This window comes from Prionailurus bengalensis, chromosome D2 (genome assembly GCF_016509475.1).
Source record: "Prionailurus bengalensis isolate Pbe53 chromosome D2, Fcat_Pben_1.1_paternal_pri, whole genome shotgun sequence".
Lineage (NCBI taxonomy): Eukaryota > Metazoa > Chordata > Mammalia > Carnivora > Felidae > Prionailurus > Prionailurus bengalensis.
The window spans coordinates 60,777,964-60,797,114 of NC_057351.1; the positions used below are offsets into that span (position 1 = coordinate 60,777,964).

A 19,151-nucleotide genomic window follows, 5' to 3' on the forward strand; every position below is an offset into this window, starting at 1 on the left:
TGAAAACTAATTTGAGAAGACGCGTGTACCCCTATGTTTACTGAAGCATTATGTATAATAGCCAAAGTATGGAAGCAATCTAAGGTCCATCAATGAATGGATGAAGAAAACATAGACATGCATGTATATGTGTATATATACATATATACGTGTGTATGTGTATATTACGAAATATGCAACCATAAAACGGAATGAGATCTTGCTATTTGCAACAACATGATGGGGACCCAGGGGGTGTTATGCCAAGTGAAATAAGTCAGGCAGAGTAAGATAAATACCATTAATCCTTTTATATGTGGGATCTAAAAAAAAAATGGGCAAAATAGGTGAAGGGGATTAAGAGGTACAAACATTTTACAGCTATAGAATGAGTAAACCATGGGGATGAAAAGTACAGGATAGGGCAAACAGTCAATAGTATTTTAATAACTGGTGACAGATGTTGGCTATGCATGTGGTGAGTAGTGTGTAACTTGGGGAATTGTGGGATCACTAAATTGTACACCTGAAACTTACATAACATTGTACGTCAACTAGACTTCAGTTAAAAAAAAAAAAAAGATTGAGAATAGGTGATTTCCATTCCCCACCAGGGGCAAAAATCATATGGGTGTTCATTTAAGTCCGCATAGGAGGTTTACAACACGAAAATCACAGCGGAGCAATAAAGGAAGATACTAGTTAATAGCAATCTCCTCTTTCCGGTTGGAAAGACTAACTGGGCCCAGAAGGGCCAGAACGCGAGGTGAGGTCGGGCGGTCAGCCTGTGCTGGAAGCTGCTGGAAGCGGCGGCAGGTTCCGGCCTCACGGGGTGGGCGGGCTGGTACCACCTACCTGCTCAAGCTCTGGAAGCCCGCCCCGCGGGAGGTCAGGCCTGCCTGTCGCGGGGGCGGGGCCTCAGGAGCCTTGGGCCCGGGGAGCTAGTTGCCAGGAACGCAAGTCCCGGAGTCCAGAAGCCGAGGAGACAGTGAGTGTGCTGCCCTTCGCCTCCCCGTGCCCCCGTGCCCCTCAGTCACTACCCCCCGCCAATCACCCCCCGCCAGCGTGCCCCTTAACCACCCCTCTATCTTAGCGTGCCCCTTTCCCCTTGCAGGTGCTCAGCACCTTCGCCTTTCAGCTTCCTTCCCCCCCCGCCCCCCCCCCCCCCCCCCCCCCCCCCCCCCCCCCCCCCCCCCCCCGTTTCTGTCAGTGGCCGCCCCTCGAGACGCTGAGATCCGGAAGGACGTGCAGGTGCCAGCAAGAAGGACCTGTAATGGCCAAGAAGGAGCCTCGGCTGAGTGGGAGCACTAGGCCTTTGGAAGCCCAGCCCGGCCTGTGCCCTTGCCCTCCCCTCCCCGCTCCAACCCCAGGATCAGGGAGGGGCGAGGGGAGGGTGCAGGGCAGAGTCTGAGCTTAGAGCTTTGCAGGGAGCAAGCCTAGCCAGGCCTGAATGTGTGGAGATGGGGGTGGTGGGCATGGGAGCCGTTACCCTGCGCTCACCAGCTCCGGCTCTTCTCTCTCCCCACCCCCACCCGCCCTTGCCCCCCGGTCAGACCTACTATGGGCAGGTGCTGAAGAAATCAGCGGACCTCCAGACCAATGCCTGTGTCACGGCAGCCAGGCCGGTCCCCAAGCACATCCGGGAAGCCTTGAATAACGTACACGAAGAAGTAGCCCTGAGGTAGAGTGCCCTGGGCTGCCCCCGCCCGCTAAAGACTTTAGACAGCAGCTTTTTCAAAAGAGAGTTGATACGGTCCCTAGGGAATTGATCCGTTTCCTCCAATCCATCCAGTTTGCCTTGTTTATCATAAAACTGGTAAAGTACAGCACTGATATCTTACCAGCTCTGTTTAAGAAATTCCAGTGACCCGCCCCCTTCACTCCCACCCACCTTTACTCAGGATACATTTATACACGTTGGACCTGACATTCAAGGCTGTCAGGTTTGGCCCTCCCTTCCTAACCAGCCCCATCCCTCTGATGCACGACACTACTGTAGCCAGACCTTTCCCTTCCTCCTGCCCCGCATGCCGTTGTTGATCTGGAATGCCTTCCTTCCCCTTTCTCCTTTCCAAATCCTGCCCTTCCAACACTTCACTGATGTCCTACCTACTTTGTGAAGCCTTCTCCAACCCTTGAGCCCCGTCTTCCCTAAACCACTAGAGCACTTACTGCCTGTGCCACTCCATTTGTCAATAAATCATGGGAAATGTTTTCTGTGCTCATGTTTTACCTCCCCAGTTAAATACCCCTAGGGGACAGAAATCTTGTGTTACATTTCTTCTCCGTGCCTAGCCCAGTTCTGGACCTGTAGTAAATGTTCAGCAAGTGCCTAACTAAATGTTTTTATTCCACAGTTACTGTAAATGGCTTATTTGTCTTGCCATGTATCTGGTACATGCCTTGTCTTGTCTTGTACCTGGTACGACGCCCGACAATATAATGGTAAACAAAGCAGAGAGAGTCCCAGTGTCCATGGAGCTTCCGGTTTAATGGGGGAAACTAAACACCTAAATAGAAATCCGGTGAATGATGAAGGAGGGACAGAAAGGAAGGACGGAGGTCAGAAGGATGTGGGGGGGATCTGTATGTAGTTTCTGTTTCCCAGGTATTATGGCTGTGGTCTGGTCATCCCCGAGCATCTGGAAAACTGCTGGATTTTGGACCTGGGCAGTGGAAGTGGCCGAGATTGCTATGCGCTTAGTCAGCTGGTTGGTGAGATGGGACATGTCACTGGAATAGACATGACAGAGAGTCAGGTGAGGCAGTGGTTTGGAGGACAAGGAGGAAAAACTTCTCACAGGCATTCTTTTAGAGATAAAGCTGTTTCCGTTGCGGCTCTTCAGGGATAATCTAAGAAGGCTGCTAAATGCGATGCTCATTTGTGCCAGTATGCCTCCTGCCCCGAAAGCTGAGAACTTTGACAATTAGGGGCTCTTCTGGGAGAACAGAGTCAGGGGTTTGACCTGACCCATGTATCTCCTGATGACCCAACAGAGTCCGATTTTTCCCTTCCTTCTACTATCTATCTTGAAAGATTTTGTCATTGAGTGAAGAGTTCGTTCAGTGCCTGGCTGGCTCAGTTGGTGAAGCATGTGACTCTTGATCTCAGGGTCATGAGTTCAAGCCCCATGTTGGGTGTGGAGCCTACTGAATTAAAGAAAAATCCATGTATTGAGCAGGGAGTTTGTGCTCTCTTGAGTTATCCCAGGCTGTAATATATACCACATGCCCAGAGAAGTATTGAACATTTCCCCAAAATAGTCTCGGGTAAGTATATTCCATGAGTAGCAGGAAACTTATAATAAAAAAGTAGTATATTTAAAAAAAATGATTATCAAATTCACATATGCTTTTTTGGGTTATTGTTTTATTAGGTAGAAGTGGCTAAAAAGTATATTGAATATCACATGGAAAAATATGGCTTCCAGACCCCCAACGTGACTTTTCATCGTGGCTACATAGAGAAGTTGGAGGAGACTGGAATCAAGAATGAGAGTTATGATATTGTTATGTGGGTCCCTACATAACCATAGCTTTTGTGACTATAGCTCATTTCCTGCTGAACACAAATGTCACCACCTTTTGCTGAACTTCTCTCATTTAAGGTGTTAAACTAAACGTAGCCTGACTTCACAAAGGGAGGGAGCTGCCCTCAGGCGCTTGTGGTCCACTGGCCTCAGAACACACTAGCCCAGGAGAGAACTGATTTTAAACTTAACCGTGAACCCAATGAGCCCAAAAGACCAGCAGGACCACTGAGTCTGCTCATACAATACACACTGACCCGTTACCTTTAGTATTATCATCACACCAAGGTGTAGGGATCTGCATTTCCCCTTTTCCTTTGAGGTTTTGTCAAATCATGCCCACGTGACACGCCTGACTAAGCTGCTTTTGAGGAATTTCGCCTATTTCCACGTGGCGTAAGGAACACATTGTGCAGCAGGCGTCTGGTCCCAGGTTTCGTGCTGTTGCGAGGTGACCACAAGGGCAGAAACAAATCAGCGCGCCTGCCTTCTTTTCCTGCACACTCAAGTTTGCTAACAATTTACTGTGCTTTTAAACACTGTCTATCTCCTTTAACCTGGGGGGCAAAGTTGAGTGTGGGGAAGAGAGGAGGGAGGCAGGAAGAATGAGGTAGCTTTGAGAAAACAATGAAAGACATCTTCAGGGACTGAAGGATTTGAAGAGCTCTGGGTAGTGTGCAAATTTGCCTGACAGTCCATCTGTTCTTTTTTAGATCAAATTGTGTCATTAACCTTGTGCCTGATAAGCAGCAAGTGCTACAGGAGGTTCACCGAGTGCTGAAGGTGAGGGAAGGTCGGGACAAGTGGGCTTTACGTGCCAGTAAGAGCAGTGGGGCCTGTCCTATTCTTGCTCCCTTGAGCTGAGAGCTCAAACTCTTGTAATTTATTCCCTAAATCAAAAAGTGTGGGGGGGCGCCTGGGGTGGGTCAGTGGGTTAAGCGTCCGACTTCGGCTCAGGTCATGATCTCATGGTTCGCGAGTTCGAGCCCCACACTGGGCTCTGTGCTGACAGCTCAGAGCCTGGAGCCTGCTTCAGATTCTGGGTCTCCCTCTGTTGCTGCCTCTCTCTTTCTCTTTCTCAAAAATAAATAAAATATTAAAAAATTTTGCAAAAAGGGATGGCCAAAGGGGTGTGGCAAGAATACCCTAGGCATGGATTCTTTTTCTTCTCACATTGTAAATGGTCATAAATCTGAGAGTCGTGGTAGTCATTGAACGTGTTAAAATATTTGCCTTATTGCTGTCTCTCCTCCTGTTCTCTGCTGTACGTGCTTCTGGGATGGCATCTGTAGAACCTGCAGGAACTTTGGGACTGACTACTAAAGGCTGCTATGAATATATTCTTCTAGCTTGTATAGTGTTTCTCACGGCTGCTTATTTTGTCTCTGTCAGGATTCTAGATCTTCAGGAAGTTAAAGAAGGTAGAACTTTTAATTTTTTTTTTTAATTTTTTTTTCAACTTTTATTTATTTTTGGGACAGAGAGAGACAGAGCATGAACGGGGGAGGGTCAGAGAGAGAGGGAGACACAGAATCGGAAACAGACCGGCGCCCTACCCATCAGGTAATAAAATGACTTTCCAAGAGTGTTTCTCTCCTAAATAAAGAGACTCAAGTCTCGAACTCACGGGGCTCGTGACTCACGGGGCTCGAACTCACGGACCGCGAGATCGTGACCTGGCTGAGGTCGGACGCTTAACCGACTGCGCCACCCAGGCGCCCCAAGAAGGTAGAACTTTTAAATTAACTATTTTCTAAAAGGAGAACTTGCTGGAGCTCCATACCTTCCATATATATCATGAGATGTGTATCTTCATGATAGAAGATACGAGATTCTGAGATTTGGGGGCTCTAGGGCTTCGGAGAGATCAAACAAGAATATCTATGTAAAAATGATTTAATAATGTCTTAATTGACATACCGCCTTATAGACCAGCTTACTATCTTCACCAAGATGTACTTCTAAAAGGTGGAGACATTACTGTTCAATCTAGACTCTAAGCCCTTGAGATTAGCTAAATACAATCTTAAAATTCCTGATCACTCATATGTCTGAGATTTTAAGGACAATATTTAAAAAATATAGTGTATTATTGGGGCACCTGGGTGGCTCAGTCAGTTAAGCGGCCGACTTCAGCTCGGTCATGACCTCGCGGTTCATGGGTTCCAGCCCCGCGTCGGGCTCTGTGCTGACAGTTCAGAGCCTGAAGCCTGCTTCGGATTCTGTGTCTCCCTCTCTCTCTGTTCCTCCCCCACTCACGTGCTCTCTCTCTCTCTCTCTCTCTCAAAAATCAACAAACATTTAAAAACATGAAAGAAATTTAAAAAAATATAGTGTATTATTACATCACAAAAGTTATACAATTTTTAGAAGAATTTAGGAATACCATTTATTTCCACTAGTTGTACACCTACTTGGGACTGCGTTTGGTTCAGACTGGCAAAAATTCTAAGTAACTTGAGTCTCTTTATTTAGGAGAGAAACACTCTTGGAAAGTCATTTTATTACCTGATGGGTAGGGCGCTGGAAAAAAATCTTGGCATGCAGTTACTGCTTGTGACTAGGGAGGCAGCTGTGATTTGTTAGTTCTGTTGGTTTTTAAAATTGATTTTATCTCCTCATTCCTTTCTTTGCTATCTGGGACTAATGTCATCTTTAACCTTGTTTGGACTAATACTGCTGTTTCAGCATGGAGGGGAGCTGTATTTCAGTGACGTCTATGCTAGCCTTGAATTGCCAGAAGAAATCAGGACACACCGAGTTTTGTGGGGTAGGTGTTGCTTTGTTTTGTTTTACGGCAGATACTTGTTCAGGTACAGAGCTCCGGTCTGCTAATATCCAGGGTGAGGCTTTGTGACATGGGAACACGTGGGATTAGGCTTATGTTTTCTTCCACTTCTGCCTTTCCAGAGTGGTATGACCTTGGACAATTTAATTAGTCTCTTGGAGTCATTGTTTTCCAAATTGTAAAATGTAGATAATAATACAATCTGCCTTATTGGGCTGTTATGAAGATTAAATGAGATAGTGGATATGAAAAGTACTTTCTTTTTTTTTTTTAATTTTTTTTTAACGTTTATTTTTTTTGAGACAGAGAGAGACAGAGCATGAATGGGGGAGGGTCAGAGAGAGAGGGAGACACAGAATCGGAAACAGGCTCCAGGCTCTGAGCGGTCAGCACAGAGCCCGACGCGGGGCTCGAACTCACGGACCGCGAGATCATGACCTGAGCTGAAGTCAGAAGCTTAACCGCTTAACCGACTGAGCCACCTAGGCGCCCCTGAAAAGTACTTTCGAAACTGTAGCACGGAAATGAGGGCAACCGTTCTGGAACCAAAGCCCCCTCAATCGCCTTCTGTCCGCATCGTTATTGTGTTGTTTATTTCCTCACTGTCATTTTAACAGAGTCTCGGGAAGTTGAAGGAGATGAAGGCATGCGTGTGGTCAATCTGACTATGAAATCAAAAGTTCTTGCTTTTAGGGGAGCCTGGCTGGCTCAGTTGGTAGAGCCTTAGACTCTTGGGCTCTGGGGTTGTGAGTTCAAGTCCCACATCGGGCTCGCTGCTGTCAGCACAGATCCCACTTTGGATCCTCTGTCCCCTTCTCTCTCTCTGCGCCTCCCCTCGACTCTCTCTCTCTCGAAACAGATAAACTTAAAAAAATAAATTACGTTAACTTTTTTCTTGTCATACAGTAATAAATGAATCTTGTTAAAACTTTGGAAAACACAAAAAGAAAAAGGAAAAAATACTACTTATCATGTAACTTAGTAATTAACCTCTTTAACATTTTAGTATACATCCTTTTAGGATGTGTGTTTGTGTGTGTGTGTGTGTGTGTGTGTGTGTGTAATAAAATAAAATTGGGAACATGCTGTATATAGAATTTAGTATTATAATTTTATTTAGCATGTGTCCTAAGCCCAAGATTTTTAAAAATGTATTTTAAATGTTTGTATTATACAACTGTAGTATATAGCTGTACCGCACTTTATTTGACCATTTCTCTATGGGTAATCACTTGGATTGTTTCTGATTTGTTGATGTAATAAATTTAAAAATTAGTATGAATATTAGTAGTAGTTATTGTCTAGTAGCACATCATTATGATAATCTGGAGCTAAAAGGCAATTTTGTAAATTATCTCTTATATGTTTTTTCCTCACATAGATAGTGCTTTTCAGATTGTGACCTACTCAATCCCAAAATAGGATTGCAGCTGGGTGGAACTAGCCCATTAGTGACTGTCTTGAAGAATGGTTCCCAGAGGCCATTAGCTAGTATATTTGATTTTGATTGTGACTTTAAGATCTTGGGGGGACACTCAGGACCTTCTTCTATTTCTAGGCCCTGTGTTTCAACAAGCACCATATCCTCATCAGTTTGACAGAAGAGTAATTTCCTGAACACCTAGTTGTTTGGGTTGGTATGTGATTTTTCTTTGTTTTTAGGTGAGTGCCTGGGTGGTGCTTTGTACTGGAAGGACCTTGCCATCCTTGCCCAGAAAATTGGTTTCTGCCGCCCACGTTTGGTCAGTGCCAACCTCATTACAGTTCAAAACGAGGAACTAGAAAGAATGATCGGTAAGAAAGAGCGGGGGGGGGGGGGGGAGAGGGGACGTTAAAACTGCTCCCTAAATGGTTCAGATGTGGTGATTAGGAAGTGTGTAGTGAGTGAGCCCCATTGAGATAGACTTTGGATCATCCGGAAACCTCCATCTTGTCTTCTGCTTAACAGCAACCTCCAAAGTTTGGTATAAAGCACTTCGAAGTTATTCAGTAAATAAAGTGAACTCGCCAGAAAGATAACTCATGGCATGCAAAGAAGAAAATCGCCTTGATAATATATATGCTCTTCATCTGCTAAGCAAACCAATAGCCATTTGGGTGCTGGAGCTGAATCATGGGTAAATTCTGTTTCAGGTGACTGTCGTTTTGTTTCTGCAACATTTCGCCTCTTCAAACTCCCTAAGACAGGACCAGCCGAAAGATGCCAAGTTATTTACAATGGAGGAATCACAGGACACGAAAAAGAACTAATATTTGATGCAAATTTCACATTTAAGGTAAATAAAATTTTCTGTACTTTGGGTATTCTTTCTACTCTTACCCTTGCTCCAGGTACTTTTTCTTTCTTTTTTTTATTAAAAAAAATTTTTTTTAGTTTATTTATTTATTTTGAGAAAGACAGAGACAGTACATTGGGGGAAGGGCAGCTAGGGAGGGAGAGAGAGAATCCCAAGCAGGCTCTGTGCTGCCAGCACAGAGCCCAATGTGGGGCTCGAACCCGAGAAGCTGTGAGATCATGACCTGAGCCAAAGTCAAGAATCGGACGCTGAACCCAGGTGCCTTGGGAATCCAGATACTTTTCTTAACTTTGCATTGCTTCTCAGTTTTCTGGTATTGGTGTGTGTGTGTGTGTGTGTGTGTGTGTGTGTGTGTGTATGTGTGTATGCTTTCACTGAACCATTAAAAGTAAGTTGCAGAGGCGCCTGGATGGTTTGTCAGTTAAGCATCTAACTCATAATTTCAGCTCGGGTCACGGTCTCACTGTGGTGGGATCAAGCCCTGCATCGGGCTCCATGCTGACAGCCAGAACCTGCTTGGAATTCATTCTCTCTCTCTCTCTCTCTCTCTCTCCAAATAAATAAACTTTAAAAAACAAAGTAAGCTGCAGACATTGTGACATTTTACCCTAAAATGTTTCAGCATGCATCTCCTAAGAATAAAATATTCTCCTATATAACCACAGTATTGCTATCACACCTAAGAAAAGTCTTTTCTTAAATGGGAAAGGGATGGGAAGGATGGGAAGCATCCTTCAGACATCAGATTAATGGAATTATAGAGAAACAATGGAAAAGGATGGACAATTATAGAGAGAAGGATGGAAAAGAATAGGAGTTGCACAATACTGCAACAATACTTCAGTTGTTCACTTGTACCATAGAATCAAGGAACTGTTAGTATTTAATGACAACATGTTGATATTAATACTACTCTTTGGGGGCGCCTGGGTGGCTCAGTCGGTTGAGCGTCTGACTTCGGCTCATGTCATGATCTCTTGGTCTGTGGGTTCGAGCCCCGTGTCAGGCTCTGTGCTGACAGCTTGGAGCCTGGAGCCTGCTTCGGATTCTGTGTCTCCCTCTCTCTGACCCTCCCCCGTTCATGCTCTGTCTCTCCCTGTCTCAAAAATAAATAAAACGTTAAAAAAAAATTAAAAAAAAAACATAAAAAAAACTACTCTTTGCAGAATAGGCTTTATTTCCTCAAAATGGAAAAGTATGGGCTTTGGAATCAGATACCTGGGTTCAAATTCTGGCTCTATTATTTATTACTTGGGTAAACTTGAATAAGTTCTTCTTTGAGATATAGTTGGCTCCACTGGAAGAGTGGTGGTAATAATACCTACTGTGTAGAATTTCTGTGAGAGTAACAATAATATAGGTGTGCCTGGCTGGCTCGGTCAGTAGAGTGTGCGATTCTTGATCTCGGGGTTGTAAGTTGATCCCCATGTCAGGTGTAGAGATTACTTAAAAAAAATAGAATCTTAAAACTCAGTAAAGACAAGATCGTTATTATTCATTCCAAAGGTAGAAGGGTTTACTGTTTTCCACCTCTATTTTTTTTTTTTTTTTTTGGTCCAAAAAGATTTCTTAATTACCCCCTGGTACTTTCTCACCAATGCTTTCTCACCGATCCACTGTGCCCTAATGTACTGCCTGCTCCTTAGAGCCACAGAATCAAAGTGGGAAGGACCTTTTTTTAAAATTTTTTTTTTTCAACGTTTATTTATTTTTGGGACAGAGAGAGACAGAGCATGAACGGGGGAGGGGCAGAGAGAGAGGGAGACACAGAATCAGAAACAGGCTCCAGGCTCTGAGCCATCAGCCCAGAGCCTGACGCGGGGCTCGAACTCACGGACCGCGAGATCGTGACCTGGCTGAAGTTGGACGCTTAACCGACTGCGCCACCCAGGCGCCCCTGGGAAGGACCTTTGAACTCATCACTCTGATACAGTGCCTCTCAAAAAAAAAAAAAAAAAAAAGTTTTAATAGCAGAATTATTTTTTAAAGCTAAATCTTCTTTATTTTAAAAAAAAAAAATTTTTTTTTCAACGTTTATTTATTTTTGGGACAGAGAGAGACAGAGCATGAACGGGGGAGGGGCAGAGAGAGAGAGGGAGACACAGAATCGGAAACAGGCTCCAGGCTCTGAGCCATCAGCCCAGAGCCCAACGCAGGGCTTGAACTCACGGACGGCAAGATCGTGACCTGGCTGAAGTCGGACACTTAACCGACTGCGCCACCCAGGCGCCCCTAGCTAAATCTTCTTTAAAACACCAATAGTTAACCATGCGTCAGACATTGCTTTATATAACCCCAGTATATGAAGGGGTAAAAGCAGAGTTTATCTGAAGGGAAGGGTTAGGTAACCCAGAATCTCCTGGTTCCCAAGGCATGAGCCCTTTATACACCTCCCGGGCGCCCTCGGACGCACAGAAAAACACGTTGAGAACTATTTTTTAATTTAAAACTTTATTTTAATGATGAATAAGGTGAAGCTCAGATAAGAGTGGTTTTCTACATCTGTCTCTGGAGAGACTGGCAACTGGAGCAATGAGTGTCTTTTTTTTTTGCTTTGCCACCAAACAAAAACTGATTATGACACTGGTCAGTTCCATTTTGAAATAAGCAGGAAACTCGCAGCAGGGTCTGAACATAAGAGAAAATCATATTATAAGGTATAGTATTTCATCCTAAAAGGCCACTCCTTAGTAAAACGTTTGCGTATTTTTTCTTTTATTGAGATTAAAGTGGCATATCTTAATATGCGTTTTTTGGGGCGCCTGGGTGGCTCAGTCGGTTGAGCGTACGACTTCAGCTCAGGTCATGATCTCACAGTCTGTGAGTCCGAGCACCGCGTGGGGCTCTGTGCTGACCGCTCAGAGCCTGGAGCCTGTTTCAGATTCTGTGTCTCCCTCTCTCTTGGACCCTCCCCCGTTCATGCTCTGTCTCTCTCTGTCTCAAAAATAAATAAACGTTAAAAAAAATGCGGTTTTTTTCCTGCTACCCTTCAGGAGGGTGAAATTGTTGAAGTGGATGAAGAAACAGCAGCTATCCTGAAGAATTCACGATTTGCCCAAGATTTTCTGATCAGACCAATTGGAGAGAAGCTGTCAACATGTAGAGGGTGTTCTGCATTAGAATCAAAGGTTTGTTTGACTTGCAATCCCTACCCTCAAACGGAACAATTAAAAAAACATTATGCTTGCCACAGGCTACTGAAACAAGAAACAAATCATTATTCTTTTAGTTGGCCACTATAAGGTTTATTTATTTTTGAGAGAAAGAGAGAGAGAGAGAGAGAGAGAGAGAGAGAGAGAGACAAAGCACGAGTGGGGGAGGGTCAGAGAGAGAGAGAGGGAGACACACAGAATCCCAAGCAGGCTTCAGGCTCTGAGCTGTCAGCACAGAGCCTGCCTGATGCGGGGCTCGAACCCATGAACGGTGAGATCATGACCTGAGCCAAAGTCGGATGCTTAACCGACTAGCCACGCAGGTGCCCCTTAGAATGGACTTGAGGGCATCCATGAACCCCTTAAAATTATAGGCATGTATGTGTATTTTTCTCAAGAAAGGGTCTATTACTTTCATCAGATTCTCAAAGGAGTCCAGATACAAAAAAAGATTAAGAGCTACCTTGGAAAATATTATTCAAATATTCAAATATTTGTAAGTCTTCATGAGATAGTCAAAATGCCCTACAGAAAGACTGTACCCGTCTACATGCCTACCTCCAATGCATGAGAATACCTTTTCCCTGTCCTCTTACTAATGTTAGGTATTATTTTTTTTTTAATCTTTGCTTGTCTGATGGGCAAAAAATAATTTGTTGTTTTATTTTGCATATATTGAACCTTCTGGTATATTTACTGGCCATTTATGTTTCATCCGTTGTGAACTTCCTCTGTAATTCCTTGAACCATCTGCTATTAGAGTGGTATTTGCCTTTTCTTACTGTTCTGTAACAGACCATCTATTATATGCCGGAAATACTTTTTCTCAGCATGCCATTTATCTTTTTATTTGCTTATTTTTCCTGAGCAGACATTTTCAATTTTTTTAAAGTTTTATTTATTTTGAGAATAGAGCATGAGCAGGGAAAGAGCAGGGAGAGAGGGAGAGAGAGACAATCCCAAGCAGGGTTCACGCTGTCAGTACAGACCCCAATGTGAGGCTCAAACTCATGAATGGTGAGATCATGACCTGAGCCTAAGTCAGATGTTGAACCAACTGAGCCACCCAGGCGCCCGGCATTTTCAATTTTTATGTAGTCATTTCCCTTATGATTTCTGCCTCTTATGTTATGCTTATAAAGACCTCCATGTGAATATTATAAATTTACCTATATTGTCTTTTATTTTTTTTTAAGTTTATTTATTTTGAGAGAGACAGAGACAGCGTGAATGGAGAAGGGGCAAAGAGAGAGGGACAGAGACAGAATCCCAAGCAGTCTCCCCACTGCCAGTGCAGAGCCTGATGCGGGGCTTAAACTCATCAAACTGCAAAATCATGATCCGAGCCGAAACCGAGTTGGACGCTCAGCCGACTGAGCCACCCAGACACCCCATTCTTTTCATTTTCATTTTAGTGTTTAATTTTTAAAAATTTTATGTTTTCAAGATTTTCTTTTTCAGTCATCTCCACACTTAATGTGGGGCTCGAACTTACAACCTCAAGATCAAGAGTCTCGTGCTCTACCAACTAAGACAGCCGGGGACCCCACTTATATTTTCTTTTAGTACTGGAGAAATTTTGAGGCAAAATTCATATAACATAAAATTCACTATTTTGACCACTCTAACGGGTACAATTTAGTAACTTTTTTTTTCAACGTTTTTTTTTTTTTTTTTTTTTTTTTTGGGACAGAGAGAGACAGAGCATGAATGGGGGAGGGGCAGAGAGAGCGGGAGACACAGAATCAGAAACAGCCTCCAGGCTCTGAGCCATCAGCCCAGAGCCCGACGCGGGGCTCGAACTCACGGACCGCGAGATCGTGACCTGGCTGAAGTCGGACGCTTAACCGACTGCGCCACCCAGGCGCCCCCAATTTAGTAACTTTTAGTACACTTACAAGGTTGTGCAGCCATGACTACTATCTAGTTCCGGAAAACTTTCATCACCCCAGAAAGAAATCCTATACCCATTCAGCAGTCATTCTGTAGTCTCCCCTCTTCCCAGCCTTCTGCAATAACTAGTCTGCTCTCTCTCTCTCTCTGGATTTGCCTATTGTAGACATCTTCTATTCATGGGATCATACTGTACGTGGCCTTTTGTGTCTAGATTCTTTAACATAACATAATTTTAAGGTTTTCTTCTTGCAAGGTTTGTCCATGTATCAGTACTTCATTCCTTTTTGTGTCTGGATCATGTTTCGTTGCATGGATATAACATATTTTATGTATCTATTCAGTTGATAGATGACTAGGTTGTCTTTGCTTTTGGCTATTAGGAGTAGCGTTGCTGTGAACACGAATGGACATGTGCCTTGTGTACTTGTTGAAGTACTTGTTTTTAATTCTTTTGGGTCTATACCTAGTAGTGGGATTGTTGGGTTGTATGGTTCCGCATTTAACGTTTTCAAGCCCCATGAAACTGTTTTCCACAGTGGCTACATCATTTTAAATTCCTACCAGCAACGTACAGGATCCCAGTTTCTCTACATCTTTGCCAGCACTTTGTTATTTTCTGTTTAGTTGGTTTTTTTGTTTTTTTGTTTTTTTGTTTTTTAAGTAGGCTGCACACTCAGTGTGGAGTCCAATGTGGGGCTTGAACTCTACAACCTTACGATCAAGACTCCAGCTGAGATAAAGAGAGAGATGCCTAAATGACTGAGCCACCCAGGCACCCTTGTTTAGTTTTGGTTGTACTTGTCCCAGTCAATGTGAAATGGTAGTTCATTGTGGTTTGGATTTTCATTTCCCTAAGGACTAGTGGGGCTAAGCATCCTCTCATGTGTTTGTTGACTATTTGTGCATTTTCTCGGGGGACATGTCTATTCAAATCCTTTTCCCATTTTTATTTTTTATTATTATTATTATTTTTTTCAACCTTTATTTATTTTTGGGACAGAGAGAGACAGAGCATGAACGGGGGAGGGGCAGAGAGAGAGGGAGACACAGAATCGGAAACAGGCTCCAAGCCATCAGCCCAGAGCCCGACGCGGGGCTCGAACTCACGGACCGCGAGATCGTGACCTGAGCTGAAGTCGGACGCCCAACCGACTGAGCCACCCAGGCGCCCCTCTTTTTTTTTTTTTTTTTTAATTGTTTATTTATTTTTGAGAGAGAGAGAGCCAGAATGTGAACCGGCGAGGGGCAGAGAGAGAGGGAGACACAGAATCCAAAGCAAGCTCCAGGCTCCGAGCTGTCAGCACAGAGCCCAACGCGGGGCTCGAACCCACAGACTGCGAGCCAAAGTTGGACGCTTAACCAACTGAACCACCCCAAGCCCCCTCAAGTCTCTTTAGGCTGACAGAACTTCTAACATTCACCAGAGTATTATCAGTGATGCATCTCAAGGCACTGCATGTTGGAATCCCAAAGAAATAAGATACTGATATTTATGCAAGGATAGAGGCAGAGCGTGGGGTGTAAGGACACAGGCCTTGGAGTCAGATAGATTAGGTTCAGACCTTGGCTCTGCCATGCATGTGTGATCTTGGGCATGTTACCAAACTTCCCTACACCTTCAGTTTCGTGTGTAATAGGAAGGCAATAATCACTTCTTTCCCTCAGGATGTGTGGCTCAACTGGAATGATATATGTAAAAGGTTAGCCTGATGCCTGGCACATAATACAGACTCAAGAAATAGTTACCGATTTGTGCTAATTAAGATTCTTGGTCACTTCGAACTGTGTTCTAGGATTTATCATTCTCCCACAGACCCTCTCTCCCCTGGCCCAGAAATTTTTGAATCTTTTGCCATGAAATTTTACTTTCTCTTGCTTGTATTTTGTAGTAATTTTGGATACATTGAGCATACGTTGATGCACGAGTAACTCATGTCTTTTTCTCCTCTTTTTGTTACACTGTAAGCAGTCTTTTAAAAAATTTTTTATTAAAAATTTTTTTCAATGTTTTATTTTATTTTATGAGAGACAGAGAATGAGTGGGAGAGGGGAAGAAGGAGAGGGAGACACAGAATCCGAAGCAGGTTCCAGGCCCTAAGCTATCAGCTCAGAGCCCAGGTGGGGATCGAACCCATGAACATGAGATCATGACCTGGGCTGAAGGCGGACGCTCAACCGACGGAGCCACCCAGGCGCCCCACATTATAAGCAGTCTTTAAGAGCAAAGCTTATTTAGAGATCACTCTCCAAGATGGTAAATTTGTAGTTGGGAAAGTTTAACTGAACCCAAGAGGCAGGAACCCGTGAGCCAAAAACCCTAATCTGTTCTCGTTTGGCCACAATTAGCAGCATGAATCAAGCCCCAGCTAAGTATAGAAGCCACCTCTAGAGCTGGAGAGTGATTTATAGTGTTTGCTTTATTGAATTCTCGAGTACTCTGCTATTGTTACTCTTCTGTTTTTCTAAGAAGTTGCCTTTTTGGAAAGTAGAGAAATTTGACTTTGGACTTTTCAGTCCACGTAACCTTTCACAAATGCGTTATCGGTATCTTGAAACGCTTGGGAGCTCACTAATAACAAAACCTTGCTGGTGAGAATCAATATGTATTTTGAAATGTTTTCATCATTCTAATTCTCCTGGAACTTGGCTTCCTGAGTTCTAGCTGTAAAAGCTGTCAGAAGATTACAGTTACAAGTAAAGGGAACGTTTCCTCCAACCACAGCATTTCCAGTGGACTCGGGCCGTAAAAAAACAAAAACCAAAAAGCAGACATGTAGTTAAGCAGGATGGTTTCCACAGAGACCCCTTTCTTCCAGCCTGGCTCTCCTTGACCCTCCTCCTCATGTGCACACAGGGCGGACAGGAGGCCTCCTGACCTCGGATACCAACGGGAAGGTGCCACGCACTTAAACTGGTTTATCCCAGCTGTCTCCTCTCTCGTCTGCCTTATTTCTTTCAGCCTGCTGATGCGCCAAAGTCTTTAGATCACTGCCAAGGTTTTGAAATGGCAATAATTGACAGTGAGGGAAGATTTAAAGAATGAAACAGCTGTGCGTCCTAGAAATATAACCTTGTGCTCTTGGAGGAGGACGTTCATATCTTTTTTATGGAAGACCTTTCTGATAAAACCGGGAGCGCAGCACAGGCAGGCCGTGCGTGGGCTGCTGGGACATGCCTCTTCCCACCAGCTGCCGCCGTAGGGTAATGGAAGGCACGGCTCCCTACCGAGGATTGACTCAGTGATGACTGTTTCTGAGAGCCATTCTTCTTTTTCCTTCGTCCTCTTCCTCCTCTTCTCCTCTTTCCTCCTGCCCTTCCTCCCCCTCCCCCTCCCCCTTCTCTTCTCCTCCTCCCTCTCTTCTCCTCCTCCTTCTCTTCCTTCTTCTTCTTCTTCTTCGTCTTCGTCTTCGTCTTCGTCTTCGTCTTCGTCTTCGTCTTCGTTTTCAATCCCGGCAAGGAAAGTGTGTTTTGCTATGAACAGAATTACATTCGGCACACACACCGCAGTGTCTCAGATGATGCACGTAGGGTCTGTGCTCTGGACTGTCTCGCGGCAGTTAATGGCAGTGGTGGTAACAGCGCGGACAATGTAGGAATAACACAGAGGAGCTAGTCTTTACTGAACAGGTAACGTGTTCAGGGCACCGTGTCATTTTGTCCTCACAACAACCCTTGGCATCCCCATTTTACAGACGAAGAAACAGACTCAGACTCAGACAGATTAATGTACTAATCCAAGGTCTCATAGCTAGAAAGCGGTGAAGTTGAACCCACGCCCGATTCTAGAGCTGACGTTCTTACCCAGTATGCTGTCCTACCTCTCTCTATTTAGACTTTTCACAGAATCACAGGATGCTGGTGCTGGAAAGGACTGCTTATCAAGGTGTCTCACCTTTTGTTTCCTTTGAGTCTTGAGATCGTTTAGGGCTAGGAGCATGCATTAGGAAGTGATATGGATATCACTGTCTCTTATTAGTAGACAGGCTATGGGGTGGGAAGAAGAAGAGTGGAAACTCATTTTCCTGGGGGGAAAAGGAGGAGAGGTAACTCTTCCGACCAAGAATTCCAGGGCAGCGAGTGGACGTGAGGGACATAGGTTGCCTTCTCCCAGGGTTGGGGATCCCCTGCTGGATGCTGGCTTCCCTGGTAGGGAGCCCAGATCCAGGCAGGCCTCTTCATTCTAGAAAGGTGGAAACTGAGGGCCAGGGAGGCTGAGGCCCTTAGCAAGTTACTTCAGTAAAGGGAGTGGCCCATAAGTCTGTCCTTCATGGATGTAGGGTCTGTGCCTCTCTTGTCCTGTCTCCTATTCACAGTGACCACCGAACAATAGTAAGAGTGTACATTTATGTTTCATGAATGCATTCTTGTTATTTGAGGTGGCTTGTTCATGCTCTGGATTTCCTACCTTTGTGCCTGGTTTTTCTCTGGCCACACTGGTGCTGCTGTTGGAGGCATCTCATTTGGAGGTAAACAGAGCAGAAATAAAGACTTCCATCTTGTCTCCTGAAAATTCCACTCACTCTGCCCTGAGATCTTGCTGGCCGTTGTCGGGCAATCGCAACATCTGAACATCAACAATTGCTAACGGTGACCCTGGCATCTAGGACTTGCCTTCTTGTCTTGCACACGTTTCTGGAAATTACAGTGAGGGAAGGGAAGAAGTTTCAGCATTTCAGGATTCAGTTCCAGAAGGGTGAAAGGCACATACAAATGGGACTCCCATAAAACAAAATTAAGCAACGCGACTTTCCTGGTCCCATAGGGACCACCTTTAAGAAGCTTGAGGTGAAGCTTACCCTGAAAGGAGTAATAACTTGATCAGAAGCTTCAGGCCGAGACAGCCACCTTTATAGCTGAATGACTGTTGCTACCCCAAGGATCCCATGGAAGTATAAAATTTTATCTATCTTCTAGCTAAATCAACCTAAGTCAAACTGAAATATTAGTGTTTGGGTACCTCAAAACACCTTTAACTTGTCCTTTCGTTTTGGTTTGCCTTTTGACAGGATATAATCACAGATCCATTCAAGCTTGCAGAAGAGTCTGACCGTACGAAGTCCAGATGTCCCCCTGATGTTGCTGGAAGTTGCTGTGGCACAATTTACAGCTGACCAGAAGACGAGGGCAGGAGGCTAAGGAATGAGTTACATATGTCTTTTAATCTCCTCTTTTCCATAGCACAGACCACAAGAAAGAATAAATGGCAAAAAGCCACTATATTCTAGATCACTGGTAAAAAATAACGGATTATTTTTAGAAGGTATTAATTGAAGGTTTGTAGTAAATGGCCTATAGGCTGGTTAAAGAGTTTTTCTCTATCTTAGCTAATTCAAAGTTCTGGTGCCACTTAGTGGTCAGATATGGAACTGAGAAGCAGCCTGTAGTCCTGGCCAATGAGCAAGAAAGGCTTCAGAAATAACAGTTGGCAGAGGGTCTCAGGAAGAAAGAACATCTTCCTTCTGACCTGCATAGCACCTTTTGGACTTTTACCGTGTTTGCTCATAAAACA

The 19,151-nt window shown here is 44.3% G+C and overlaps 1 protein-coding gene across 2 annotated transcripts; it reads left to right on the forward strand.

The window, feature by feature from the left end:
* The first annotated feature begins 762 nt into the window (after nt 1–762).
* Nucleotides 763–18,868, forward strand: AS3MT (arsenite methyltransferase). 2 transcript variants are annotated; one of them, XM_043597407.1, is made up of 11 exons: nt 766–967; nt 1,190–1,230; nt 1,533–1,660; nt 2,588–2,738; nt 3,357–3,493; nt 4,223–4,292; nt 6,198–6,279; nt 7,960–8,091; nt 8,431–8,573; nt 11,588–11,722; nt 18,649–18,868. In XM_043597407.1, coding segments are annotated over exons 1-11 (1,125 nt in total). In that variant the 5' UTR covers nt 766–966; the 3' UTR covers nt 18,754–18,868. The 2 variants fall into 2 exon arrangements, with proteins under 2 accessions (XP_043453341.1, XP_043453342.1); XM_043597406.1 differs by having other exon boundaries at nt 763–967; nt 1,190–1,660.
* Nucleotides 18,869–19,151: the final 283 nt, after the last annotated feature.

Bases quoted from the DNA above. Each gene is read 5' to 3' on its own strand.
- AS3MT (XM_043597406.1), top strand. From the start codon at position 1,440: ATGGGGGTGGTGGGCATGGGAGCCGTTACCCTGCGCTCACCAGCTCCG. The intron at 2,739-3,356 runs GTGAGGCAGTGG...TTGTTTTATTAG, and splicing joins TAGACATGACAGAGAGTCAG to GTAGAAGTGGCTAAAAAGTA. The intron at 6,280-7,959 runs GTAGGTGTTGCT...CTTTGTTTTTAG, and splicing joins GACACACCGAGTTTTGTGGG to GTGAGTGCCTGGGTGGTGCT.